Source organism: Leucoraja erinacea, chromosome 43, assembly GCF_028641065.1.
Source record: "Leucoraja erinacea ecotype New England chromosome 43, Leri_hhj_1, whole genome shotgun sequence".
NCBI lineage: Eukaryota > Metazoa > Chordata > Chondrichthyes > Rajiformes > Rajidae > Leucoraja > Leucoraja erinaceus.
Genome location: NC_073419.1, coordinates 742,337 through 770,007, shown reverse-complemented (window position 1 = coordinate 770,007; position 27,671 = coordinate 742,337). Strand labels below are relative to the sequence as shown.

Genomic DNA, 27,671 nt, shown 5'->3' with positions numbered 1-27,671 from the left:
TTAGATACAGGCCGATATTCTCCCTGCCTTGTGACATCAAAAGCTTTGAGTTGCAGCCAAAATTTCCCACTAGTTGTCCCAACCATGCATCTCAGTCCCCTACGGCAGCCGAGATACAGTTTATTTTTATCAGGCAAGGAGTCCTGTGGCCTCCCTAAGGGCTTTTGTTGAATGGAACAGAACTAGGATTCTGAATTAGTAAAATTAGTAAAAAGTCATCAGACATTGAAATCATACCTTGTATTCCATAAGCAAATCACAAGATGCAAGCGAAATTCAGCGGGTCAGGCAGCATCTTTGGAGGGATTGGACAGGCAATGTTTTGGGACTGGAATTGAATTTAAATTTAGATTCTAAAGATCCATACAGTCCTTTATGAGGATGTTGCCAGGACTCGAGGGCCTGAGCAACAGGGCGAGGTTGAGCAGGCTAGAGCTTTATTCCTTGGAGTGCAGGAGGATGTGGGGTGATCATACAGAGGTGTATAAGATCATGAGACAAATAGATAGGGTAAATTCACAGAGTCTGCGAATAGAGAACCAGAGGACATAGTTTTAAAGTGAGGGGGCCAAAGATTTAATAGGATCCTGAAGGGTAGCTTTTTTACACAATGGGTAGGCAGGTACTATCGTAACATTTAAGCGACATTTGGACACGTGCATTGATAGGATAGGTTAAGAGGGTTATAGGCCAAGTGTAGGCAGGTGGGACGAGTGTAGACTGGCATGTTGTCGTGGGAAAATTGGGTCTAAGGACCTGTTTCAAAGCTGTGTGATTCATTATTCCCACCGAGAGTTGTGAGTCTGTGGAATTCTCTGCCTCAGAGGGTGGTGGAGGCCGGTTCTTTGGATACTTTCGAGAGCTAGATAGGGCTCTTGAAGATAGCGGAGTCAGGGGATATGGGGAGACGTCAGGACAGGGAACTGATTGGGGATGATCAGCCATGATCACATTGAATGGCGGTGCTGGCTCGAAGGGCCAAATGGCCTACTCCTGCACCTATTGTCAATTGTTTATTCCTTTTACACCGTGTTGAACTTAAAACTGAGCACAATGTTCTGGGTTAATTAGACTTGACGTTTATGTATCTTGAATGAATAAAGGATACTTTGTTAACACATGAGACGTGTCACAGTAAAAATATTTGTTATGCATGCCAAAGTATACAGTGTCGCCACAAATAGGGCATCTACAAAGTGTTCAAAGTGTTTAATCTTTGTCTCCTTGGCAGGATCTGGGCTTGCTGAACCAGAAAAACCACCCACTGACCCACGCCATGTACAACCTGGCTGCAATAAAAGAGCTGAGTGAACAGGAACGAAGACCAACCAGGCTGGAAATCCCCAAGCACCTCCAGCAACGAATCCAACAGTATCTGGACCAAGTCAGTAAAAGCAGTCTTCCTTATACAATAGTAGTATTTGATAAACCAGCCTACTGTTTAAAAGAAAGCTCTTTGCAAAGAAACTTGTTTCACCATAGCATAGTTATTTCCATACCATATGTTAAAATCATAACAGACATGTTTTTAGACTGTGGAGTGCTTCAAAGATACTGGGTTATTCTGCTTGCAGCATTGAAGGTTATAGGAACACTTTCTTTAAACCTGTTTAAAAAAAAATTGGAGTTTCGTTTAGACTGCATGGACACTGCCCCAATGGCCCACCAAGTCCACGCTGACCATTGATCACCCATTCACACTAGTTCTGTGTTATCCCACTTTTCCCAACAGCGATGTCAACATTTGAAACATGGAAGATGGACACGAAAGAAGAAGAGTGATCCCACTTTCGCATCTGCTTCCTAAGTGCAAATTACAGAGGCCATTTAGTGTAGGAAAGAACTGCAGATGCTGGTTTAACCTACAATCTCGCACGTCTTTGGGATGGTGGGAGGAAAGCGGAGCACCCGGAGGAGTCCCGCGTGGTCACGGGGAGAAGGTTCAGACTTCACACAGACAGCATTCGAAGTCAGGATGTTTGGCTCTGTGAGGCAGCAGCTCTGCCTGCTGATTTTCCCTATCATTTTGGAAGAGTAACTGAGAAGCATTTGAAATATTGTGAGCAATTTTGGGCACCATATCTGACGAATGATGTGCTGGCTCTGGAGAGCGTCCCGAGGAGGTTTACAAGAATGATCCCAGGAGTGAGTAGGTTAACCTATGATGAGCGTATGTCAGCACTGGGTCTGTACTCGCTGGAGTTTAGAAGAATGAGGGGGGACAGCTCAATGAAACATACAGAATAGTGAAAGGCTTGGATGTTTCCACTAGTGGGAGAGTCTTGGACTAGGGATCATAGCCTCAGAATTAAAGGACGTTCTTTTGGGAAGGAGATGAGGTGAAATTTCTTTTGTCAGAGAGTGGACCAAGTCAGTGGATATTTTTAAGGCAGAGGTAGATAGATTTTTGATTTGTACAGGTATCAGAAGTTATGGGGAGAATGGTGTTAGGAGGGAGAGATACATCAGCTATGGTTGAATAGCGAAGTAGACTTGATGGGCCAAATGGCCCAATTCTACTCCCATCACTTATGACCTGATCAAGCAGCTGTTTCCGCAGGATGGAGGATTGATATCCATGAGTCACAGATTTAAATTCACGGGCAACATTTAGAAGTGCGGGGTATATGGGCCAAATGCGACGTGTAGGTGGGGCAACTTGGTCAGCATGGGCTCTGTGCTCCAGGACTGATGACCCGTCTGTAATTACACTCAATCCAAAACTGCAAATTCACCTCAGAATCCAAATGCGTTAGTTTGGAATCCAGGAGTTGATCAGGAGTTGACACCTACTTTTGTACCTCTTCCTCGCAGCTGACAGATTGCAGCAGAGACTGGGAGGTGATGAGTGAAGAATCAGGTTCTGTAATCTGACAGGAAAGGGTGAAATATGGAATGGAAGATGGCAGATAGGGACAACAGGGGGAGGGCAGGGGTGGGGAGAACGGGATCCAGTGTGTAGGAGGAGAGGGTAAAAGAAACGGTGACGGGCTGGCGGAAAGTTAGAAAGTAGGGGGTGTGTGAGAGGACCAGTGAAACGAGGCGGGATGAAGGGACAGAGGGATTGCGGGACAATTCAATAATCTCGCTGTTGGATTATGAGGTGTTGTTCCTCCAGTTTACTTCGGGGTAATGAATACAACTCTGCCAATGTAACATCTTAATAAACAAACCTTTGGTGCTGAGAGCTGTGAGGAACAGAAATTCATGTTCATAAGTGATAGGAGCAAAATTAGACCATTCGGCCCATCAAGTCTACACTGCCATTCAATCATGACTGACCAAGGCAAATTCCTTGTCTGTGAATACTTGGCCAATAAACTTATTCATTCATTCATTCATTCATTCATTCATCTTCCCCTCCTAACCCCATTCTCCTGCCTTCTCCCCATAAGCCCTGACACCCTCTGAAATGGATGTAGCGGGATCAGTTTTTTTTTTTAAACGGCCAACATAAGCACAATGGGCTAATGTGCTACATAGTCCCGTGCTACATAGCGGTAGAGTCATACAGTGAGAAAACAAGCCGCTTAGTACAGATGCTTCCTTACAGCACAAGACATTCGTGTTCGATCCTGACTACGGGTGCTGTCTGTGCGGAGTTTGTACGTTCTCCCTGTGACCTCGTGGGTTTTTCCTGGGTGCCCCGGTTTCCTCCCACATTCAAAAGACGTGCAGGTTTGTAGGTTAATTGGCTTCTGCAAATTGTCCCTAGTGTGTAGGATAGCGTTAATGTACGGGTGATTGTGGTCAGTGCAGACTCGGTGGGCCAAAGGGCCAGTTTCCATACTGTACCTCGAAACTAAACTGCAGTAAATTCTATCAAACTCTTGTCGAAGAACCACAGGGTGGCGCCAGCAATGGCTGCCTCGTCAACTGTCTTTCTGTCCCTTCCTTCTCTGTTGTTTTATAGTATGTGTTAAATGTATGTTTTAGTGTTCTTTAGCTTGTTTTATGTCGGGGGTGAAAGGGGAAACTTTTTAAAATCTCTTACCTCGATGGAGATGTGGTTTTTTTCCGTATCGTGTCTCCGTCCGCGCTGCGGCCTAACATTGAGGAGTTGGCGGCCTCTGCTGGAGATCGATTTCGGAAGCTCCAACTGCGGGAGCCTGCGGACTTACCATCATGGAGCGGGCGATCCCTGCCTCGGAGCTCCAACCGCGCGCGGGAGCCTGCGGTCTTTAACATTGTGGAGCTCGTGATCCCAGGTTCGAGACCGACTTCGGGAGCTCCAGGCCGCAGGGGCATCGATCGCCTCGACTCCGAATAGTTCGACTGCCCCGACCGCGGGAGAAAATGAGGGAAGAAGATTAGACTTTATTGCCTTCCATCACAGTGAGGAACGTGGGGAATCCGCTGTGGTGGATGTTTATGTTAACTTTTATGTAGTTGTGTGTCTTGTTGCTTATTTTCTAGTATGGCTGTACGGTAAATCGAATATCACTGTGCCTTAAATGGTGCATGTGACAATAAAATTCCTTTCCTTTGAAACCTTTGAACTTGTTGATAAAGCAAGATTACTTGAGGATGATACTGAGGGAATAGAACATAGAACAGTACAGGAACAGGCCCTTCGGCCCACAATCTCTGTGTCGAACACGATGCCAAGGCCAACTCTTATGTGCCTGCACATAATCCAAAACCCTGCATATCCATGTGTGTATCTAAAAGTCTCTTAAATGCCTCTGGAAAAGAAAGGACAAATATATATATATTTGTATTTTGTCTTTCAAACACCTAATATCCATCCGATTTTGTTTCAGTTGGGTGGCACAGTGGCGCAGCGGGTAGAGCAGCTGCTTCACAGCGCCTGAAATCCGGGTTTGATCCTGACTACGGGTGCTGTTTGTGCGAAGTCTCTACATTCTCCCTGTGACTGGTTTTCCTCCGGGTCCTCTGGTTTACTCCTTCATTCAAAGACGGGGGTTTGTAGGTAAATTGCCTCTCTGAACATTCCCCCTGCGGTGTAGAATGCAAACGTGTGATAACATAGAATTAATATAAACAGGTGATCGATGGTCAGCGTGGACTCGATGGGCCGAAGGGTCTGTTTCCACACTATCTAAAATCAAAACAAAAATTAATTGAACCAAGCTTGGGCATCCAGAGGGAATGAATAGAAAATGTATAAATTATCTTTTACATTTGTTTTTTGCATTTTCTGGGACATCTTTAGAATGTTCTTAGCAAGCAGAGGAATGTAGCTGACATTTTTGTTCTTCCTCCACTTTCTTCCCCCGTTTCTCCCACAGTACGCAGTGAAAACAGCACCTGACCTCTATGACTTTAAACGCAGACCCATCCGCTGTGACCAGGAGATTGTGGATCCAGGGTCTAACTTTGATACGATTCGTGATGCCATCACAGGAGATGCTTATGTCCCAATGTCACACGGAGAGGTTGAGCGCATTAACCAGAGATTGCTCTGGCTCTGGAGCAGATCCAGGCCAGGCAAGCTCAAGCCACTACCCGTTGACTCTCACAAGGAAGCGATCATCTCTGCCATTGAGGAAAACCGGGTTGTGGTCATATCGGGATCAACGGGATGTGGGAAGACCACCAGGATCCCGCAGTTCATATTGGAGAAGTTTGTCATGGACCAGCGAGGAGCTCGCTGCAACATACTGATAACCCAGCCCCGGCGCATCAGTGCTGTGTCCGTGGGCCAGAGGGTGGGCTACGAGATGGGTCCAGCCCTCAAGAAGAACGTGGGCTACCAGGTGCGGCTGGAGAGCATGCTGCCCACCCGGGGAGGGGCCCTCTTGTTCTGCACCGTCGGCATCCTCCTGAAGAAAATGCAAGGCAACCCCTCGCTGGAAGGTGTCAGCCACGTCATCGTGGACGAGGTCCACGAACGGGATGTCAACACCGACTTCCTGCTCATCCTTCTGAAGAACGTGTTGGAGGCCAACCCCGAGCTTAAGGTCATCCTGATGAGTGCCACCAGCGACACGGAGCGCATATCAGAGTACTACGGGGATTGCCCCGTGGTGACTATACCAGGCTTCATGTACCCGGTCAAGGACTATTACCTCGATGACATTCTGCCCACACTGGGGCAAAAGAAGACCGTTCAGCTCAATCGAGTAAGTGGTGCGGTTAACAAATACACTTGGATTGATTTTGTAAGAAGGAACTGTAGATGCTGGTTTACATCGAAGATAGACGTAAAGCACTGGACTAACTCAGCGGGACAGGCAGCATCTCTGGAGAGAAGGAATTGGTGACGTTTCAGGTCTGAAGAAGGGTCTCAACCTGAAACGTCATCTCTTCCTTTTCTCCAGAGATGCTGCCTGACCCGCAAAGTTACTCCAGCATTTTGTGTCTATCAACTTGAACTGATTGTTTGAAAGATAGATCGATAAAGAGCAAATCTGGCTGAGGGTGCTGGAGGTTGGGAGGGAATAGTGGGGTCAGGACATCTGGTAATCCTCTGCTTTTCACTGATCCCCTTGGGAAACAAGATGGTCCAGGGTTTTAGAAAGAATGTGCTTCTTTTGAAGAATTGAATTGAATTGAATTCCTTTATTGTCATTCAGACCTTACGGTCTGAACGAAATTTCGTGCCTGCAGTTATACATACAATCATACAATAATAAACAACCCTAAACACAAATTAACATCCACCACAGTGTATCCTCCAAGCACCTCCTCACTGTGGTGGAGGCAAAAATCTTAGGGCTGCAGTCTCTTCCCTCCTCTTCTCCCTCTGTACTGAGGCGATTCCCCACCGGGCGATGGCACAAACAGTCCCGCGGCTCACCGAACCCCGCAAACGGGCTGGTTCAAACACCGCGGCCCGGGGTGGTCGAAGCTGCCGCCCTCCAGTCCAACGGACGCAGCCACTGGCCCCCGGACTCAGGTCATAGCCGCCAGAACGCCGTCCCAGACACCCGAGCACCGTTCCAGCCCCGAGCCGGATCGCCCTCACGTGAGCGCCATTCCACCCTCGAGCTGGGCCGCTCCGACGGGAGCGCCACAGCCCCTCACGGGTGCGTCACAGCCCCTCACGGGAGCGCCGTTCCAGCCCCGAGCTGGGCCCGCCCTCACGGGGGAGCGAGCCCCTCGCCAAGTCCTGACTGGAGCTCACAGCCCCTCCGGAGTCTCGAGCGTCGCCAGCTCCGCAATTAGGCCGCCCTCGCAGACGGCCCAGGCAGAGAAGGGGGCCTACGACAAAAAGGTCACCAGCTCCGCCATTAGGGCCCAGAGCAGACGGAAGCAGAGAAGGGGGACACGCAAAAGCCCCGCATTCCCCCGAAGGGAGAGACAGCGCCCCCCCCCCCCCCCCCCCCCCCCCCCCCCCCACATAAACACACACATAAAAACCAAAAACTTAACTAGACAAAACGAAAAAAAACAACACAAAAAAGTAAAGACAAACGGACTGCAGGCGAGCCGCAGCCATTCACCAGCGCCGCCACTTCCGGACTTCCGAATAGGGCTTGATTCATTCTAGTTCGGTGATGAAAGAACTTTAGACTGAACATTCCTGGCATTGGTAAAGCAGTGATGTATGCTGACGTGTGGTGCTTCAATGTTTAAGAGAAGTGGTACATTGGCCTACATCAGTCAGGGTGTTAAGTACACAGTTTTGCTATAAATCAGCACCTGCAGTTTCTGCATAAACCAGCCTCTGCAGTTCCTTCCTATACACGTGGAGAAAAGAACTGCAGATAGAAACATAGAAACATAGAAATTAGGTGCAGGAGTAGGCCATTCGGCCCTTCGAGCCTGCACCGCCATTCAATATGATCATGGCTGATCATCCAACTCAGTATCCCGTACCTGCCTTCTCTCCATACCCCCTGATCCCCTTGGCCACAAGGGCCACATCTAACTCCCTCTTAAATATAGCCAATGAACTGGCCTCAACTACTCTCTGTTCCAGAGAGTTTTAGGGATTTACCACTCTCTGTGTGAAAAAAGTTCTTCTCATCTCGGTTTTAAAGGATTTCCCCCTTATCCTTAAGCTGTGACCCTGCTGGTTTCAATCGAAGATAGACACAAAATGCTGGAGTAACTCAGCGGATCAGGCAGCATCTCTGGAGAGAAGGAATGTGTGACGTTTCGGGTCGAGACCCTTCTTCAGACTGATGTCGGGAGTGGGCGGGACAGATATAGAATGTAGTCGGAGACAGTAAGACTGGTGGGAGAACTGAGAAGGGGGAGGGGATGGAGAGAGGGAAAGCAAGGGCTATTTGAAGTTAGAGAAGTCACTGTTCATACAGCTGGGCTGTAAACTGTCCAAGCAAAATATAAGCTGTAGATGTTGTGTACATGGAAGTAAGGCGTTCGACAAAGTGCCGCATGGTAGGCTGCTCTGGAAGGTTAGATCGCATAGGAGCCATAGGGAGATAGCTGAATGGATAGCAAATTGGCCCCATGGAAGGAAGGATGCTGATGGTGAACGATTGCTCCTTGGACTGGAGGCCTGTGACTAGTGTGCCTCAGGGTTCAGTTGGTCCCGTTACTGTTTGTCATCTACATCAATAATTTGGATGAGAACACAGGACAAGATTAGCAAGTTTGCTGATGGTACAAAAGTGAGTGGTTTTGCAGATAGTGAAGATGGTTGTGAAAGATTGCAGCAGGATCTGGATCGATTGGCCAGGTGGGCGGAGGAATGGTTGATGGAATTTAATACAGAGAAGTGTGAGGTATTGCATTTTGGGATGTCTAACAAGGGCAGGACCTACACAGTGAATGGTAGGCTTCAAAGTAGTGTTGTAGAGCAGAGGGATCTAGCAGTACAGGTGCATGGTTCCTTGAAGGTGGAGTCGCAGGTAGATAAGGTGGACAAAAAGGCTTTTGGCACATTGGCCTTCATAAGCCAGAATATTGAGTACAGAAGTTGTGAGGTCATATTACAGTTGTACAAGACGTTGGTGAGACCGCATTTAGAATATAGTGTTCAGTTCTGGGCACCATGTTATAGGAAATATATAACCATGTTATTGACCATGTTATTGTCAAGCTGGAAAGGGTTCAGAAAACATTTACAAGGATGTTGCCAGGACTAGAGGGTGTGGGCTATTGGGAGAGGTGTAGCTGTGTGGGCGAGTTGGGCCGAAGGACCTGTTTCCACATTGTATCACTCTATGACTCCATGATATAGGTCCTTCCTCTATATATCATTGTCTGCTTCACTGCTCAAGGCATGTGTACTTTGAAATTCTCCTCTCTGATATGAGTTCTGTGAGACCCTCTCTCACTGCTCCCCCACTGTGATTCTGGCCTATTCCTGTCTTTAGTCCCGTCCCCCACACCCCACCTTCAGTCTGAAGAAGCGTTCCGACCCGAAACATCACCCATCCTTTTTCTCCAGAGGTGCTGCCTGACCCGCTGAGTTACTCCAGCCCTTTGTACCTATGTTAAGTATAGATGTTAGCATGTTATGTTACAGTTGTTCAAGATGTTGATGAGTGTATTTGGAGTATTGTGTTCAATATTGATCCCCCTACTATAGGAAGGTTGTTGTTAAGCAGGATGGGGTGCAGAGAAGACTTAGGAAAATGTTGCCAGACTAGGACTTTATTCCTTGGAATGCAGCAGGCTAAGGGGCAGGCGGTCTGAGAGAGATATGAAATCATGAGGGGAATAGATAGGGTTGAATGCACAAGGTCTTTTTACCCAGGGTTGGAGAATGAACCAGAGAGCATATGTTTAAGGTGATAGGGGAAAGATTTAATAAGAGCCTGAGGGCAACATTTTCACTCAGACTGTGGTCATGTGATAGCAGAATTAGGCCATTCGGCCCATCAAATCTACTCCGCCATTCAATCATGGTTGATCTACCTTTCCCTTTCAAATCCATTCTCCTGCGTTCTCCCCATAACCACTGGCACCATTATTAATTAGGAATCTGGCAATCTCCACCATACAAATATCCATTGACAGCCTCCTCTGCCGTCTATGGCAATGAAGTCCACAGATTCACCACACTCTGACTAAAGAAATTCCTCCTCATCTCCTTTTAAAGGTAAGTGCCCTCTGTTCCTAGACTCCCTCTAGTGGAAACATGCGTTCCACATTTACTCTATCCAGGCCTTTCACTAGTTGGTAATGGTAGGTAACAGTGGTGGTGAGCTTCCAGCGGAGCTAGTTGAGACAGATAATACAACAGGTGCGTGGACAGGTACATGGATACAAAATAGTTAGAGGGATAAGGGCCAAACGTGACTAGCTGAGATGAGGCACATTGGTTGGAATGGACCAGTAGTCTGGGCGGCCTGTTTGCGTGTTGTATGACTCTGTGCCTCTTAACAATCGTGATGCTCTGCATTTATTGTGTGTATTCACACTGAAAATGACGATCGTGGCCCCTCATTGTATAAGCTTTCAGTCCTTTTCCAGGAAAATGTTGAACTAGGTTTACTGGATTCCAAATCAATAAAATCTTCACCTAAAACTGAGCAGGATTTTATTGATTAGAAATCCAGTAAACCTTATAAAAAATAACAAGGAAAAGGGTGCCGTCATCATGATTAACTACTGAAGGCTAGGGATAGAATGGTGCGGTTGTATAGGACATGTAGTTACAGTTCCCCAGGGTCCTACGTGATGAGACCAATGGGAAGAATGTACCGTGATGGTAGTAGTGGTAACTCTTGTGGGCAAACTTGCCGAATAGTGAAAGGCTTGGATGATGTGGAGAGGATGTTTCCACTAGTGGGAGAGTCTAGGACTAGAGATCATAGCCTCAGAATTAAAGGATTTTCCTTTAGGAAGGAGATGAGGAGGAATTTCTTTACTCTGATGAATCTGTGGAATCCTTTGCCACAGAAGGCTGTGGAGGCCAAGTCAGTTCACCCTCCGACCTGCCTACTTCTCGTATCTGACGTCTCCAGCGGCTCCCTCCCGGTACTCAATGGCACCCAACCCAGGCGACTATTTGCATGCTAACCACAGGAGCAGATATACAATCACATATCACAATCGCTCCACATTCTTAAATCTCGATTTTTACAGCAAAATTTCTTACTTTATCTATGATCTTACCTTGCACCAAACGTTATTCCCTTATCATGTATCTATACACTGTAAATCAGGGGTCGGCAACCTACGGCCCCCCAGGCCGAATGTGGCCCATAACCCGAAATCATCCGGCCTGCAGGCGGATTTTTTTTTCCCCGTAACCCGGAACGCCGAGCTCTGTCTATACCGCATGCTACGCAAAGCCGCCGGCACGCCCACGCACCTTCTTTGAACACATTTAAGAAAGAACTGCAGATGCTGGAAAAATCGAAGGTAGACAAAAATGCTGGAGAAATTGCATGAGGCTGCCTCATCCACTGTGTTTCTGTAGCATTTTGTCTACCTTCTGTGAACACGTGATTTGATGCCTGCCATCCGGGCCGGGATCTTTATGTACCACGTGATAGATGTGGCCCGCCATCCGCTCACAGACATGCGTCCTGGCCCCTATGCAGAAAAAGGTTGCCCACCCCTGCTGCAAATGGATCAATTCTAATCATGTATTGTCTTTCTGCTGACTGGTTAGCACGCAACAAAAACTTTTCACTGTTCCTCAATACGTGTGACAATAAACTAAACTGAACTGAACCGCGGCCCAATGAGCTTTTGGGTCCTATGTGAGGGAATCGTGGCCACAAGCTTGTCGGGATCATATTAGTGACAATTGTGTATCGTGTTTGGCTGTAATAATAATTATCGTTATTGTTTTGTGGTGTCTGACAGGACGAGGAGGACCCAACCCCTGACCTTGACTTGGTCACTAACACAATCATGCATATTGATCGGCATGCTGAACCTGGTAAGAAAAACCTGCTTTTGCTTTGGCGAACAGCACCTCATCTTCTGTAGTTGATATCATAGACAATGACGACGGTTCTCAAAAATGACAGCAGGCTTTTCGTCAGCTTGGCCAGTGGGCTGAGGAATGGCCAATGGAGTTTCATGCAGATAAGTGTGAGGTGTTGCATTTTGAGAAGTCAAAGCAGGGCAGGGCCTTCACAGTGACTGGCAGGACTCTGAGGAGTGTTGTAGAGCAGAGGGACCCAGGAGTACAGGTAATAGTTCCCTGAAAGTAACATCACAGGGACTTAGGGTGGGCAAGAAGGCTTTAGGTACATTGGCCGTTATCAGTCAGGGTATTGAGTCCAGACCCAAAACGTCACCCGTTCTTTTTCTCCAGACATGGTGCCTGACCCGTTTAGTTACTCCAGCATCTTTGGTATAAACTAGCATCTGTGGTTCCTTGTTCCTATATATTGAGTATAGAAGTTGGGATTGTTGCAGTTGTACAATATGTTGTTGAGGCAACTCTTGGAGTATTGTGTTTCGTTTTTATCACCCTGCGAGAGGAAGGATGTCGTTAAACTGTTGAGGATGTTTCCAGACTGGAAGGTCTGAGCTATAGAGAGAGGTTGAGCAGACTGGGACTCTAATCCTTGCAGCGTAGTAGAATGTGGGATCTTACAGAGGTGTACAGAATCGTGAGAGGAATAGATCAGGTAAACGCGCAGAGTCTCTTGCCCAGAGTAGGGGAATCGAGAACCAGAGGACATATGCTGATGGTGCGTGGGGATAGGACAGGTTTAGGGGGATATGGACCAAATGCAGGCGGGTGAGACTAGTGTAGATGGGACATGTTGGCCGGTGTGCGCAAGTTGGGCCGAAGGGCCTGTTTCCATGCTGTAAGTCTCTATGACTCTAAGCTTGAAAGAGTGCAGCAATAATTTACGAGGATGTTGCCAGGACTTGAGGGTTTGAGCTATAGGGAGAAGTTGAGCGGGCTAGGACTTTATCCCTTGGAGTGCAGGAGGCTGAGGGATGATCTTACAGAGGTGAATAAAATCATTAGGGAATAGATAGGGTAGGCAAATCAAAACCAGGCGAACATATATTTAAGGTGAGAGGGACAAGATTTAATACAGACCTGAGAGGCAGCTATTTTACTCAGGGTATGGAACAAGCTGCCAGAGGAGGAAATCGAGGCAGGTACAATAACAGCATTTAAAAGACATTCGGACAGGTACATGAATAAGAAAGGTTTCGAGAGATATGATCCAGGCAGGCAAATGGGACTAGTTTAAATGGGGGCATCTTGGTCGGCAAGGAAGAGTTGGGCCAAAGGGCCTGTTTTCATGCTGTATCATTCTATGCCCCAAAAAGACAGACAGCATCATCACCCTGGCCACATTCTCATTTCATTCCTGCCATCGGGAAGAAGGTGCAAGAGACTGAAAACTGTAATGTCCAGGTGTAGGAACAGCTTCGTCCCTACAGCCACCAGGCTACTGAATACTACAACCTCCAAATAAACTCTGAACTATATTGACTTGGGGACATTATTTTTGGCTTTGCAAAACTGCTAAAGTCTATGTATTTATCTGTTTTTATATATGCCAAATATTTTTGTGTTTATTATGCGTTTTAGAGAGTATTATGTTTCCATATCTGTTGTGCTGCTGCAAGGAAGAATTTCATCCTTCAGTTTCGGGACACATGGTCTGTGGAATTCTCTGCCTCAGAGGGCAGTGGAGGCCGGTTCTCTGGATGCTTTCAAGAGAGAGCTCGATAGGGCTTTTAAAGATAGCGGAGTCAGGGGATATGGGGAGAAGGCAGGAACGGGGTACTGATTGGGGATGATCAGCCATGATCACATAGAAACATAGAAACATAGAAATTAGGTGCAGGAGTAGGCCATTCGGCCCTTCGAGCCTGCACCGCCATTCAATATGATCATGGCTGATCATCCAACTCAGTATCCCGTACCTGCCTTCTCTCCGTACCCCCTGATCCCCTTAGCCATCACATGAATGGCGGTGCTGGCTTGAAGAGCCAAATGGCCTACTCCTACACCTAATGTCTATTGTCTATAAAACACTCCTGACGCTTAACTTGAAGATAAATTGTTGGGACTATGATATTTTTTTCCCTCTAGAAAATTGCTGCCTTCCCTCTCACACTGACACTCTGTTTGCAGAATGTAAAATTGCATGAATTGTATTAGAAACTAACCAGTCCAAGAGCTTTTACCTCTTTCTTCTGCCCCACACCCCCACCCTATCACCTAGTTTCAGACAGTTTCCCCTTACAGTTTCTATACTCTGTATCTCGTTCTTCATTCCTCATCGGTTAATTTCAGTTCAGTTTAGTTTCCATTCACATGTACCGAGGTACAGTGTAAAGCTTTTGGGTTATCAGGGTGGATTTGAAGGTTGGCATAAGGCTTTATATAGTCCTGTCTGTATTGACACCGTGTTTCTGGACAGTGTATTGATAAGCAGCATAGAAACATAGAAAAATAGGTACAGGAGTCGGCCATTCGGCCCCTCGAGCCAGCACTGCCATTCAATATGATCATGGCTGATCATCTAAAATCAGAACCCCATTCCTGCTTTTTCCCCATATCCCTGAATTCCTTTAGCCCTAAGAGCTAAATCTAATTCTCTTGAAAACATCCAGTGAATTGGCGTCCACTGCCTTCTGTGGCAGAGAATGTCACAGATTCACAACTCTCTGGGTGAAAACGTTTGTCTTCATCTCAGTCAATAGACAATTGAAACATAGAAACATAGAAAATAGGTGCAGGAGTTGGCCATTCAGCCCTTCGTGCCTGCACCGCCATTCAATATGATCATGGCTGATCATCCAACTCAGTATCCCATCCCTGCCTTCTCTCCATACCCCCTGATCCCTTTAGCCACAAGGGCCACATCTAACCCTCTTAAATATAGCCAATGAACTGGCCTCAACTACCTTCTGTGGCAGAGAATTCCACAGATTCCACAGATTTGTGTAAAACATTATTTTCTCATCTCTGTCCTAAAAGACTTCCCTCTTATCCTTAAACTGTGACCCCTAGTTCTGGACTTCCCCAACATCGGGAATAATCTTCCTGCATCTGGCCTTTCCTGTTTTTGCCACCAAAGTGGATAACCTCACATTTATCCACATTATACTGCATCTGCCATGCATTTGCCCACTCACCCCTTATTCTTAACTGTGACCCCTGGTTCTGGACTCCCCCGATATCGGGAACATTTTTCCTGCATCTAGCCTGTATCTAGCCTGTTCAATCCTTTAAGAATGTTATGTTTCTGTAAGATGCCCTCTCATCCTTCTAAATTCCAGTGAATACAAGCCCAGTCGACCCATTCTTTCATCTTGTCAGTCCCGCCATCCCGGGAATTAACCTGGTGAACCTACGCTGCATAAGTATGTGAAGTGTTCATATGGAGCACATGCACATTGCAAATGGCCGCAACCGTGCACTGGGTTGCAGCCGTGATATTGGGTTGTATCTTGAGAAAGGAATTTATTCAATACCATAGGGTGAATTACTGCTAAGTGAAGCTAGAGCACTTTGTGTTGTAAGATTAAGAGTATCGTGCTCGTGCTATCAAAGGACCACCACTTGAACATAGTACAGAAACACTTGCTATCTTGAATGAAGAGGCTAAAGGCAATTACATTGATGTGAAGAGGTGAAGCTGACAGAAGCCAGACTTTCATTCTGCTTTTAACTAACTAACTCTTGTTTGATTTTTAGGGGGAATATTGTGTTTCTTGCCGGGTTGGCAAGAGATAAAAGGGGTTCAACAAAGGCTCCAGGAATGTCTTTCCACTAGAAAAGAAAACTGCATCATTTTACCAGGTGGGTGTTTGCACAAATCCACGGTGTGTTTGGATTGAACCTGAATCCCCCTGGGTTTACTCCCAGTCACCGAGAGGGAACGTTATAAAGTAGAAACAAGGAACTGCAGATACTGGTTTACCAAGGAAAGACACATGCGGGAGTAGTTCAGAGGGTCAGGCAGCATCCCTGGATGCTGTCTGTGTGGAGTTTGCGCGTTCTCCCTGTGACAACGTGGGCTTGTTCCAGGTGCCCCAGTTTCCTCTCAAAGACGTGCGGGTTGTAGGTTAATTGATCTCTTTAAAATTGCCCCCAGTGTGTAGGGAGTGGATGAGATAACATGGAACTAGTGTGAGCGGGTGATCGATGGTCGGCGTGGACACAGTAGGGGTGTAAAGCCTGCTGCTGTACTTCAAACCAATTATTATACCTAAAGCACTTTAATAGTGTTTTTAGCATAATGTACAATAGGGGGAGAAGGCAGGAGAATGGGGTTGAGAAGGAAAGAGAAATCAGCCATGATTGAGTGGCAGAGTAGGCTCGATGGGCCGAATGAATTAATTTTGCTCCTATGACTCATGAACTTATAGTTAGTTAGTTTAGTTTATTGTCACATGTACTGGGGTACAGTGAAAAGCTTTTGTTTCATGCTAACCAGTCAGCGGAAAGGCTATACATAATTACAATCAAGTTATACGCAGTGTACAGACACATGATAAAGGGAATAACGTTTAGTGCAAGATAAAATAAAGGTAAAGTCCGATCAAAGATAGTCCAAGGGTCTCCAATGAGGTAGATAGTAGCTCAGGACTGCTCTCTAGTTGTTGGTAGGATGGTTCTGTTGCCTGATAACAGCTTACGGGTGGCGCAGCGGTATCGTTGCTGCCTTACAGCACCAGAGTTCGGGGTTTGATCCTAGACATGGGTGCCGTCTGTACGGAGTTTGTACGTTCTCCCCATGACTCCGGTTTCCTCCCACACCAAAGACGTACAGGTTTGTAGGTTAATTGGCTTTGGTATAATTGGAAATTGTCCCTCGTGTGTGTGTGTGGGTGTGTGTGTGTGGGTGTGTGTGTAGGATAGTGTTAGCGTGCGGGGATCGCTGGTTGGCGCAGACTCAGTTGTCCAAGAGGCTTGTTATCTTGAAACTAAACTAAATTAAACTCAACTCATGAACTTAGGAAAATGTTTCCAAGTGACAAGTGTTTGAGTGCGGGTCATTTCTTCTCACAGTTCACTCCAACATCCCAGTAATGGACCAACAAGAGATCTTCCACCAGCCACCACCTGGAATGAGGAAAATAGTGCTGGCAACAAACATTGCAGAGACGTCAATAACTATTGATGATATTGTACATGTCGTTGACACAGGCTGTCACAAAGAGCAGCGCTATGATCTCAGGACAAAGGTAACCTTGCTTACTCATTCCCCTTTTTCTTATTCAATTATATAGAATAAAAACAAAAAATAGGTGCAGGAGTCAACCATTCGGCCCTTCGTGCCAGCACCGCCATTCAACATGATCATGGCTGATCATCCAAAATCACTACCCTGTCCCTGCTTTCTCCCCATATCTCTTGATTCTGTTAGCCCTATGAGCTATATCTAACTATGTCTTGAAGACCATCCAGTGAATTGGCCCCCACTGTCTTCTGCGGCAGAGAATTCCACATTCACAACTCTGGGTGAAAACGTTTTTTCTCATCTCAGTCCTTTTCGTTGCGGGCTAGTTACTACTTCAGAGCAAATCACTTTGATATCTTGGTGAGAACTTTTTTTAATTTCAAAAACGAGTTTCATTCTCAATAAAAAATATCTACAAAACAAAAAATGTGCAAAAACTCTTCATACATTGCCAGTCTATACATTTAGTAGTGTTTGCACCTATCTTTAAAGTAAACTCCCTTGCCACTCATGTGACCCCCCTGGGGTGATATCCCTTCTATTGTTTGGGGGGTGTTCCCACCGGACCCTGCCCCCCAATGACCAGCAGTGGAAGAACCCCAGACTGTGGTCCTCCCCCACAAAGCCTTGTTGTTGGCTGCACTGAGCTTCAGTGCGTCCCTCAGCATGTACTCCTGTTGGCCTCATACCCCTATGGACATCTCACTCTGCTGGGAGACCAACAGGGTTTCACGCAGAACCAAAGAGCATATTTCACAGAGTTGGTGACCTTCCAGCAGCACTTGATGTCTGTCTCCGAATGTGTCCCTGGGAACAGCCTGTAAATCCTCTGTTATGGAGCTGTTGGGGATGAACCTGAACCCTTGCATCCTTCTCCAGACCCTCTTTGCAAATCCACACTCAGTGAAGCGGTCCACACTCAGTGAAGCGGTGGACTCGGTCTCCGTTCGGTAACAGCATCTCGAGGACAGCGTGCATTAATGATGGGTGCAATTTCTCAAGGGTTGAATTAAGATGGACTGAATGATCTTCCTTAGTCGCCATGTTGAACTTGAAAGGGTTGGGATGATGATGATGTGTGTTTTTTCAGAGGATTTCCATCCCACTTTCCCACTGGTTTGGCCCCGAGACATTGAATTTACTGATTTTTCCACGCGTCCAGAGATTTGTAGAAATCGTTTTGCCAAACAATTGCGCTCGTCCAACTAGGCTTGCAAGATCTCCTTAACTCCCCTTCCCATTCCCGCACTGACCTTTCTGTCCTGGGCCTCCTCCATTGCCAGAGTGAGGCTACACTATAACTGGAGGAACGGCATCTCTTATTCCACTTGGGCAGCTTGCATCCCAGCGAACATTGAATTCACCAATTTTGGGTAACTTATCTATAAACAACCCCCTCCTATTTTTCCTCCTCTTCCCTGTGCCCTAAATGGATTCACACCCGTTTTCCTCCTTCCCCCACCGTCCTCTTCCACCTCTGCTCCTCCTTTGGCTTCACAATTCGCACCATTTCTATCCTTATTGCAGGCTCTTTGTCTTTTCATCCTCCACCTACCTAACCCCGCCCTCACCAGTGCCCACCGCTCACCATGTTATAGGAAAGATGACGAGCTGGAAAGGGTACAGAGAAGATTCACCAGGATGTTGCCAGGACAAGAGGGTCTGAGGTATAGGGAGGAAGAGTAGGATTGGGCTATTCCTTGGCGTGCAGGAGGGTGAGGGGCGACCTTGAGGTGTATAAAATCATGTGAGGAATAAATCAGGTAGATGCACAGTCTCTTGTCCAGAGTAGATGAATCAAGCACCAGAGGACATACAGTAGGTTTATGCTGAAGTGGAAAAAATTTAATGGGAATCTAAAGGGTATCTTTTTCCACACAAATGAAGATGGGTGTATGGAACAAGCAGCGAGAGGAGTTAGTTGAGGCAGGGACTATCCCAATGTTTAAGAAGCAGTTAGACAGGTGCATGGATTGGACAGGTTTGGAGGGATATGGACCAAACGCAGTCAAGAGGAACTAGTGTCGCTGAGGCATGTTGGCTGGTGTGGGCAAGTTGGTGTGACTATGACTCTCTAGTCTTTGTCCTGCCCCTCCAGCTCACTCTCCCCCACCACAATCAGTGTGAAGAAATGTCCCTATCCATGTTCTCGAGAGATGCTGCCTGACCCGCTGAGTTACTCCAGTACTCTGTGAAACATCACTAATCCATGTTCTCCAGAGAGGCTGCCTGACCCGCTGAGTTACTCCAGCACTCTGTGAAACGTCACCTATCCATGTTCTCCACAGATGCTGCCTGACCCGCTGAGTTACTCCAGCACTCTGTGAAACGTCACCTATCCATGTTCTCCCCAGATGCTGCCTGACCCGCTGAGTTACTCCAGCACTCTGTGAAACGTCACCTATCCATGTTCCCCACAGATGCTGCCTGACCCGCTGAGTTACTCCAGCACTCTGTGAAACGTCACTCCAGCACCTATCCATGTTCTCCACAGATGCCTGCCTGACCCGCTATGAGTTACTCCAGCACTCTGCCTGAAACGTCACTCCAGCTATCCATGTTCTCCACAGATGCTGCCTGACTCCGCTGAGTTACTCTGGCACTTTGTCTGTTTTTTTTGCAGAAGCAAATTCTGTATTAGCACCACCCAATCAAAATGATCAGATAAAACCTTAATTTGAATGAGCTTTCTGACAATTCCTCAGTCGTACAACAGGGGGCACTGGTGAACAGTACTCTGAACCATTCAGTGGACTAGGAAAGCCTTGAGATATATTGCTGAAACAGTGAATGATGCTCCTGTTTACGGCAATCTTAAGTTCCATCTGAGGCATGGGAGATGATATCCTTTCCAAGATGTTGCAAAGGAACGTAAGTAGTAAGACGTTCAGATATTGGATTTAGATCCAAGGGATTTTGCAGATTAGTCTAAACTAGGTTGTCTTAGTAAAGGATAAATTGCAAAACATGTTTTGGTCAAGGAGAAATAAGGGAAAAGGAGGGAGCTATATTTATATTGTTGAATCTGAAAGCACTCTAGATGCTGTCAAGCATTTTTAAGTGTAATCACTGCTTTAATGTAAGGAATGATGGTAGTCAAGGATTTGCAGAGTAATGTTAAAATGACCAGGTCATTTGCTTGCTGCTGTTGGCTGGGGAGAAATGTTGATTGGAATATCTGGAAGATTTTTCCTCTGCGTGTCAAGTCAAGTTTTACATTTAGCTTTAAATTTGAGGTTAATCCCAATATATTGGGAACTGGCCAAAGCAGATGAACTGGGGTCAGTGCCAATGTGAATGGCGGGACTCAATCCTGCCTCTGAGTCCCCATGGCAACTACACAAACTAAAGTTGGGTATCTCTGCCGTATCACGATGGCCCAGCGGTAGAACTGCTGCCTTACAGTGCCAGAGTCCCGGGTTCGATCCTGACTACGGGTACCGACTGTACTGAATTTTGTACATTCTCCCCGTGACTGCGTGGGTTTTCTCCGGTTTCCTCCCACACTCCAAAGACCTACAGGTTTGTAAGTTAATTGACTTGGTATAATGGTAAATTGCCCCTAGTGTGTGTAGGATAGTGCTAGTGTGCAGGGGTCGCTTGTTGGGCAGCGGAGGCCGGTTCTCTGGTTGCTTTCAAGAGAGCTAGATATGGCTTTTAAAAATAGCGGAGTCAGGGGATATGGGGAGAAGGCAGGAACTGATTGGGGATGATCAGCCATGATCACATTGAATGGTGATGCTGGCTCGAAGGGCCGAATGGCCTACTCCTGCATCTATTGTCTAATGTTGGTACGCACTCAGTGGGCCAAAGGGCCTGTTTCCGCGCTGTATCTCCAAACTGAACAAAAACAACTCTAGATTTATGGTTCTGAAGCAATTGTGAACACGACCGAAAATGCAGTCATGTGACTTCCCAACCGCCATGTCCATTTGAGGCCTTTATCATAAAACAAACTCTGAAAACACTTGGTGGCATTTAATACCTCATTAATGAGCTGCGTGGTTGTAAAAACAATACACTGGGCACCAAGAAATGGAGAGTGAACACCACAATGCTGGCATCACCCACTTTGAACAGGTTGGGCAGGCTCGGACTTTATACCTTGGCGTACAGGAGGCTGAGGGGTGACCTTATAGAGGTGTATAAATTCATGAGGGGAATGCATAGGATGAACACAGAGTTTCTTTCACCCAGGGTAGAAAAATCACGAATCAGAGCACTTGAGTTTAAGGTGAGAGGGGAAAGATTCAATAGGAACCTGAGGACAACTTTTGCAATCAAACAGTGGCGGGAATATTGAACGATACAAGCGGTACAACTTTTAAAAGTCACTTGGACGTGTTCATGGATAGGAAGGGCTTAGAGGAATATGGGCCAAACATGGGCAAATTGGAATTGGATTAGATGGGGCATCTTAGATAGCATGGACGAGCTGGGCCAAAGGGCCTGTTTCTGTTCTGTAAGACTACGAGGTAAAAGTAAGAATTGAACCCGAGTCTGTATCAGATGGACCTCCCTGTGCCAAGGATAATGTCAGTTGCTGTGATGCAGAATGTTTAATCCGTAGCACAATATGGCAGCATGAAAGTTTGACTATGGGTGACACCCGCAAGGGGTTAGCGTGCAAATTGCTGGAGGTTATTCTATCTCTTCCCCTTCGGTTGCAGGTTTCGTGTCTCAACACGGCGTGGATCTCCAAGTCGAACGTGAAACAGCGTCGAGGGCGGGCGGGCCGCTGCCAGCCGGGGAACGCCTACCACCTCTTCAGCAGGGAGAGGCTGGAGAAGATGGATGACTTCCAGATCCCAGAAATACTCCGCACACCTCTGGAGAATATCATAGTCCAGTCCAAGGTCCACATTCCCGACATCACGGTACGTGTTGCTACTTTAATTTCTGCGCAGTTTGCCCCTCTTTAAAGATTGGAATCGTTCAAATTGTCCTGAAAGAATTTAAGAGGCTATAACTATGAAGGCGGCTGGGTGGCACAGTGGGAGAGTTGCTGCTTGTGGCGCCAGAGGCCCGAGTTCCATCCTGACCGCGGGTGCTGTCTAAGGAATTTGTACGGTCTCCATGTGACCGCGTGGGCTTCCTCCGGGTGCTCCTGTTTCCTCCCACTCTCCAAGACGTGCAGGTTTGTAGGTTAATTGGCTTTGGTCTAAAAAGTCTAAAGGCTAAAAAAACTAAAGGGCCTGTCCCACTTACGCGATTTTTTCGGCGACTGCCGGCACCCATCATAGTCGCAGCAGATCTCCGAAAATGTTCGACATGTTGAAAATCCAGCGGCTACCAGAAAAAGTGGCGACCATACTACGTCTCGACCCGAAACGTCGCCTATTCCATCGCTCCATAGATGCTGCCTCACCCGCTGAGTTTCTCCAGCATTTTTGTCTACCTTCGATTTGTCCAACATCTGCAGTTCTTTCTTAAACAGTTCTCTATCCATGTCAATACCCTACCCCCAATACCATGTGCTCTAATTTTGCACACTAATCTCTTGTGTGGGATAGCACCTGAGGTCAGGATCGAACCTGGCTCTTTGAGGCAGCAACTCGACCAGCTGTGCTGCTCAAGGGAAGGGCATTTGGACAACAGTTTAGCGGGGTAAGAGATTGAGTGGGTGATCCTCCAGGATCTGGATTGCTGGCGTTGACTTGGGCAAATATAAATGTCTGTAATGTCTCCACCAAATACCTCTTCCCATTTATTTTTCCAGGCTTCGGATTTTCTTTCCAAGGCGATGAATAGTCCTGATCCCAAGGCTGTGAATGAGGCTGTGTGGATATTACAAGAGATAGGTGAGTGCCAGGGATTGGGAATTTATTACAGAAGATGGATGTCTCAATAGATTTCTGTGGCAAGTTGGAAGAAGTATGACAAGGAACCCATGGCAATGGAACTCTATAGCTCAGTGAGTTTATTTAGTGAGTTGTCCTATAGCCATGGAGGTCTCGTCAAACAGCACAGAAACAGGCCCTTCAGTTCAGTTTAGTTTATTGAGTTACCGAGGTACAGTGAACAGCTTTTGTTGCGTGCCAACCAGTCAGCAGAAAGACAATACATGATTACAATCAATCCACAGTGTATAGATACACGATAAGGGAATAATGTTTAGTGCAAGGTAAAGCCAGCAAAGTCCGATCAAGGATAGTCCAAGGATCATCAGTATAGAAGGGTCAGGCCTCTTCTTCAGACTCAAAAGGGTCCTGAACCGAAACGTCACCTATCCATGTTCTCCAGAGATGCTGCCTGATTCACTGAGTTTCTCCAGCATTTTTGTCTCCCTGTGACCGCGTGGGCTGCCTCTGAGTGCTCCTGTTTCCTCCCACTCTCCAAGACGTGCAGGTTTGTAGGTTAATTGGCTTTGGTCTAAAAAGCATTTTGTGTCTAGACAATAGACAGTAGGAGCAGGAGTAGGCCTTTCGGCCCTTCGAGCCAGCACCGCCATTTAATGTGATCATGGCTGATCATCCCCAATCAGCATCCCGTTCCTGCCTTCTCCCCATATCCCCTGACTCCGCTATTTTTAAGAGCCCTATCCAGCTCTCTCTTGAAAGCATCCAGAGAACCGGCCTCCACCGCTCTCTGACGCAGAGAATTCCACAGATTCACAACTCCCTGTGAGAAAAAGTGTTTTGTCGTCTCCATTCTGCTGGCTTACCCCTTATTTTTAAACTGTGGCCCCTGGTTCTGGACTCCCCCCAACATCGGGAACATGTTTCCTGCCTCTAGCGTGTCCAAACCCTTAACAATCTTATATGTTTCACTGAGATACCCTCTCATCCTTGTAAACTCTAGATTGTACAAGCCCAGCCGCTCCATTCTCTCAGCATATGACAGTCCCGCCATCCCAGGAATTAACCTTGTAAACCTACGCTGCACTCCCTCAATAGCAAGAATGTCCTTCCTCAGATTAGGGGACCAAAACTGCACACAATATTCCAGGTGCACTCACTAGAGCTCTGTACAATTGCAGAAGGACCTCTTTGCTCCTATATTCAACTCCTCTTGTTATAAAGGCCAGCATGCAATTCGCTTTCTTCACTGCCTGCTGTACCTGCATGCTTACTTTTATAGACTGATGAACAAGGACCCCCAGATCCCGTTGTACTTCCCCTTATCCCAACTTGTTGCCTTTTAGATAGTATTCTGCCTTCCTGTTTTTGCTACCAAAGTGGATAACCTCACGTGTATCCACATTAAACTTCATCTGCCATGCATCTGCCCACTCCCCCTAAATTTGTACAAACCGGCATCTGCAGTTTCTTGTTATTACATCCCTCTAAACCTTTTCCATTCGTATATATCTGACCAGGTGTCTTTAAAAACTCTGTTATAGTACCTGAGACTTGAGCTATTTCCTGTACTAAACTTGCTTCAGTCATAAAACAGCTCCCCTTCCTCCTGGATGTGCATGTGTGCACAGTGACACAGCGGTAGAGTTGCTGCCTTACATCGCAAGAGACCCGGGGTTGGTTTTGATTACAGGTGCTGTCAGTACAGAGTTTGTACGTTCTCCCTGTCACCGTGTGGATTTTCTCCGGGTGCTCCAGTTTCCTCCCACATCCCAATGACGTGCAGGTTTGTAGGTTAATTGGCTTCTATAAATTGTAAATTGTCCCTAGTGTGTACAATAGTGCTAGTGTATGGGTGATCGCTAGTCAGCACGGTGGGTCTAAAGCGCCTGATTCCACGCTGTGTCTCTAAAGTCTAAAGTTGGAAGTCAACTAATGTTTTAATCCAGTTGTCTCACTTCTCTAAAGTTTTGAAGTTAATTCTTAAATCTGTTTTTAACCCTCGGTAACTGCAGCTACAATGGAGGAGATCAGTTTTACACATATGGTTTAATAGAGAGTTGGTTTTAATTGAGTTGATTTATAAATGGTGCTATTTACTTGAACTGCACCAAATCAAAAGACTGGTTCTGAAGAAGGGTCCCGACCCAAAATGTCACCTATCCATGTTCCCCAGTGATGCTGACAAATCCGCTGAGTTACTCTGGTACTTTGTGTCTTTCCTTAGTAAACCAGCATCTGCTGTTCCTTGTTTCTACTACTGACCCCTAGTTTATACTTTATTAACTGATCTCTCACTGGGGTCCTGGATTCTATGGCAGTGAAGGTTAAAGATCAGTCCTTCCAGGGAGGCTGGTGTTAGTTGAGCAGGGGATTGCATTGGAAGTTTCAATATTGAGCTGACAAGGAATGACCACACCTGGGAAACCAGCTCCAGTTTCATGCCTAAGATAGGCACAGAATGCTGGAGTAACTCAGCGGGACAGGCAGCATCTCTGGAGAGAAGGAATGGGTGATGTTTCAGGTCGAGACCCTTCTTCAGACTGATGTCAGGGGAGTGGTACAGAGATAAGGAAATGTAAGGTGTGAAAACAGGACAAAATGAATGGAGATCAAGGAAAATGTAGAATAGATCATTGTTAGTTGGGGAAGGTAACAAAGCAAACAGATATAGTCGGGGACAAAGCAAACAGATGTAGTCGGGGACAGTAAGACTGTAGTCGGGGACAGTAAGACTGTAGTCGGGGACAGTAAGACTGGTCGGGGACAGTAAGACTGTAGTCGGGGACAGTAAGACTGTATCATTGTTAGTTGGGAGAAGGTAACAAAGCAAACAGATATAGTCGGGGACAGCAAGACTAGTCGGGGACAGTAAGACTGTAGTCGGGGACAGTAAGACTGTAGTCGGGGACAGTAAGACTGTAGTCGGGGACAGTAAGACTGTAGTCGGGGACAGTAAGAGTCGGGGACAGTAAGACTGTAGTCGGGGACAGTAAGACTGTAGTCGGGGACAGTAAGACTGTAGTCGGGGACAGTAAGACTGTAAGAGTCGGGGACAGTAAGACTGTAGTGGTCGGGGGGACAGTAAGACTCGGGGACAGTCTGGTCGGGGACAGGGACAGTAAGACTGGTCGGGGACAGTAAGACTGGTCGGGGACAGTAAGACTGTAGTCGGGGACAGTAAGACTGTAGTCGGTCGGGGACAGTAAGACTGGTCGGGGACAGCAAGACTGTAGTCGGGGACAGTAAGACTGTAATCTGTAGTCGGGGGGACAGTAAGACTGGTCGGGGACAGTAAGACTGTAGTCGGGGACAGTAAGACTGTCGGGGACAGTAAGACTGTAGTCGGGGACAGTAAGACTAGTCGGGGACAGTAAGACTGTAGTCGGGGACAGTAAGACTGTAGTCGGGGACAGTAAGACTGTAGTCGGGGACAGTAAGACTGTAGTCGGGGACAGTAAGGGGACAGTAAGACTGTAGTCGGGGACAGTAAGACTGTAGTAAGACTGTAGTCGGGGACAGTAAGACTGTAAGTCGTCGGGACAGTAAGACTGTAAGACTGTCGGGGGGACAGTACAGACTGTAGTCGGGGGGACAGGGACGGGACAGTAAGACTGTAGTCGGGGACAGTAAAGACTGACAGTAAGACTGTCGGGACAGTACGGGGAGTAAGACTGTAGTCTGGGGGACAGTAAGACTGTAGTCGGGGACAGTAAGACTCGGGGACAGTAAGAGTCGGGGACAGTAAGACAGTAGTCGGGGACAGTAAGACTGTAGTCGGGGTAGTCGTAAGACTGGTCGGGGACAGTAAGACTGTAGTCGGGGACAGTAAGACTGTAGTCGGGGACAGTAAGACTGTAGTCGGGGACAGTAAGACTGTAGTCGGGGACAGTAGACTGTAGTCGGGGACAGTAAGACTGTAGTCGGGGACAGTAAGACTGTAGTCGGGACAGTAAGACTGTAGTCGGGGACAGTAAGACTGTAGTCGGGGACAGTAAGACTGTAGTCGGGGACAGTAAGACTGTAGTCTGTAGTCGGGGACAGTAAGACTGGTCGGGGACAGTAAGACGTAGGGACAGTAAGACTGTAGTCGGGGACAGTAAGACTGTAGTCGGGGACAGTAAGACTGGTCGGGGACAGTAAGACTGTAGTCGGCGGGGACAGTAAGACTGTAGTCGGGGACAGTAAGACTGTAGTCGGGGACAGTAAGACTGTAGTCGGGGACAGTAAGACTGGTCGGGGACAGTAAGACTGGTCGGGGACAGTAAGACTGGTCGGGGACAGTAAGACTGTAGTCGGGGACAGTAAGACTGTAGTCGGGGACAGTAAGACTGGTCGGGGACAGTAAGACTGTAGTCGGGGACAGTAAGACTGGTCGGAGAACTGGGGAGGAGGCGGGGATGGAGAGAGAGGGAAAGCAAGGGTTACTTGAAGTTGACTATTCGAATCTAAGCCCAATGGATGCGTGAGTTATATTTGCTAATGTGCTTCCCATTGTTTCCTCTCCAGGGGTGCTTGATGTAGATGAATCTCTAACCTTGCTTGGTCAGCGACTGGCTCACATCTCCACTGACCCACGGCTGGCTAAAGCAATCGTCATGGCGTCCATTTTCCGCTGTCTTTACCCCGTGCTGATGGTTGTGGCCTGCCTGACTCGGGATCCATTTGTGAACAGCTTGCTGAACAGGGCTGAGGTTATGAAGGTAGGGAGGGGAGGGGAGGGAAAGCAGATAATTGTGAAGACGCGGAGGACTTTAATTACTTTTTGTTCTCGAGTGGCATTGTAATTCCTCAGCTGAGGTTGAATCTAACCTTGAATTTGGCCAGAGGTGTTGAAAGAGAACCTTTGCTGCCCATCTCCATTAAC

At 47.1% G+C, this 27,671-nt stretch overlaps 1 protein-coding gene across 3 annotated transcripts in view; it reads left to right on the top strand.

The window, feature by feature from the left end:
* Positions 1-27,671, top strand: part of dhx30 (DEAH (Asp-Glu-Ala-His) box helicase 30) — a 61,257-nt gene that overhangs the window by 19,126 nt on the left and 14,460 nt on the right. For all 3 annotated transcript variants that reach the window (XM_055664739.1, XM_055664738.1, XM_055664741.1), the window contains 8 exons: positions 1,232-1,384; positions 5,253-6,086; positions 11,698-11,773; positions 15,518-15,622; positions 16,835-17,010; positions 21,677-21,883; positions 22,726-22,807; positions 27,314-27,507. In XM_055664739.1, the coding sequence (XP_055520714.1) occupies positions 1,232-1,384; positions 5,253-6,086; positions 11,698-11,773; positions 15,518-15,622; positions 16,835-17,010; positions 21,677-21,883; positions 22,726-22,807; positions 27,314-27,507 (1,827 nt within the window). The remainder of the gene's footprint in view (positions 1-1,231; positions 1,385-5,252; positions 6,087-11,697; positions 11,774-15,517; positions 15,623-16,834; positions 17,011-21,676; positions 21,884-22,725; positions 22,808-27,313; positions 27,508-27,671) is intronic.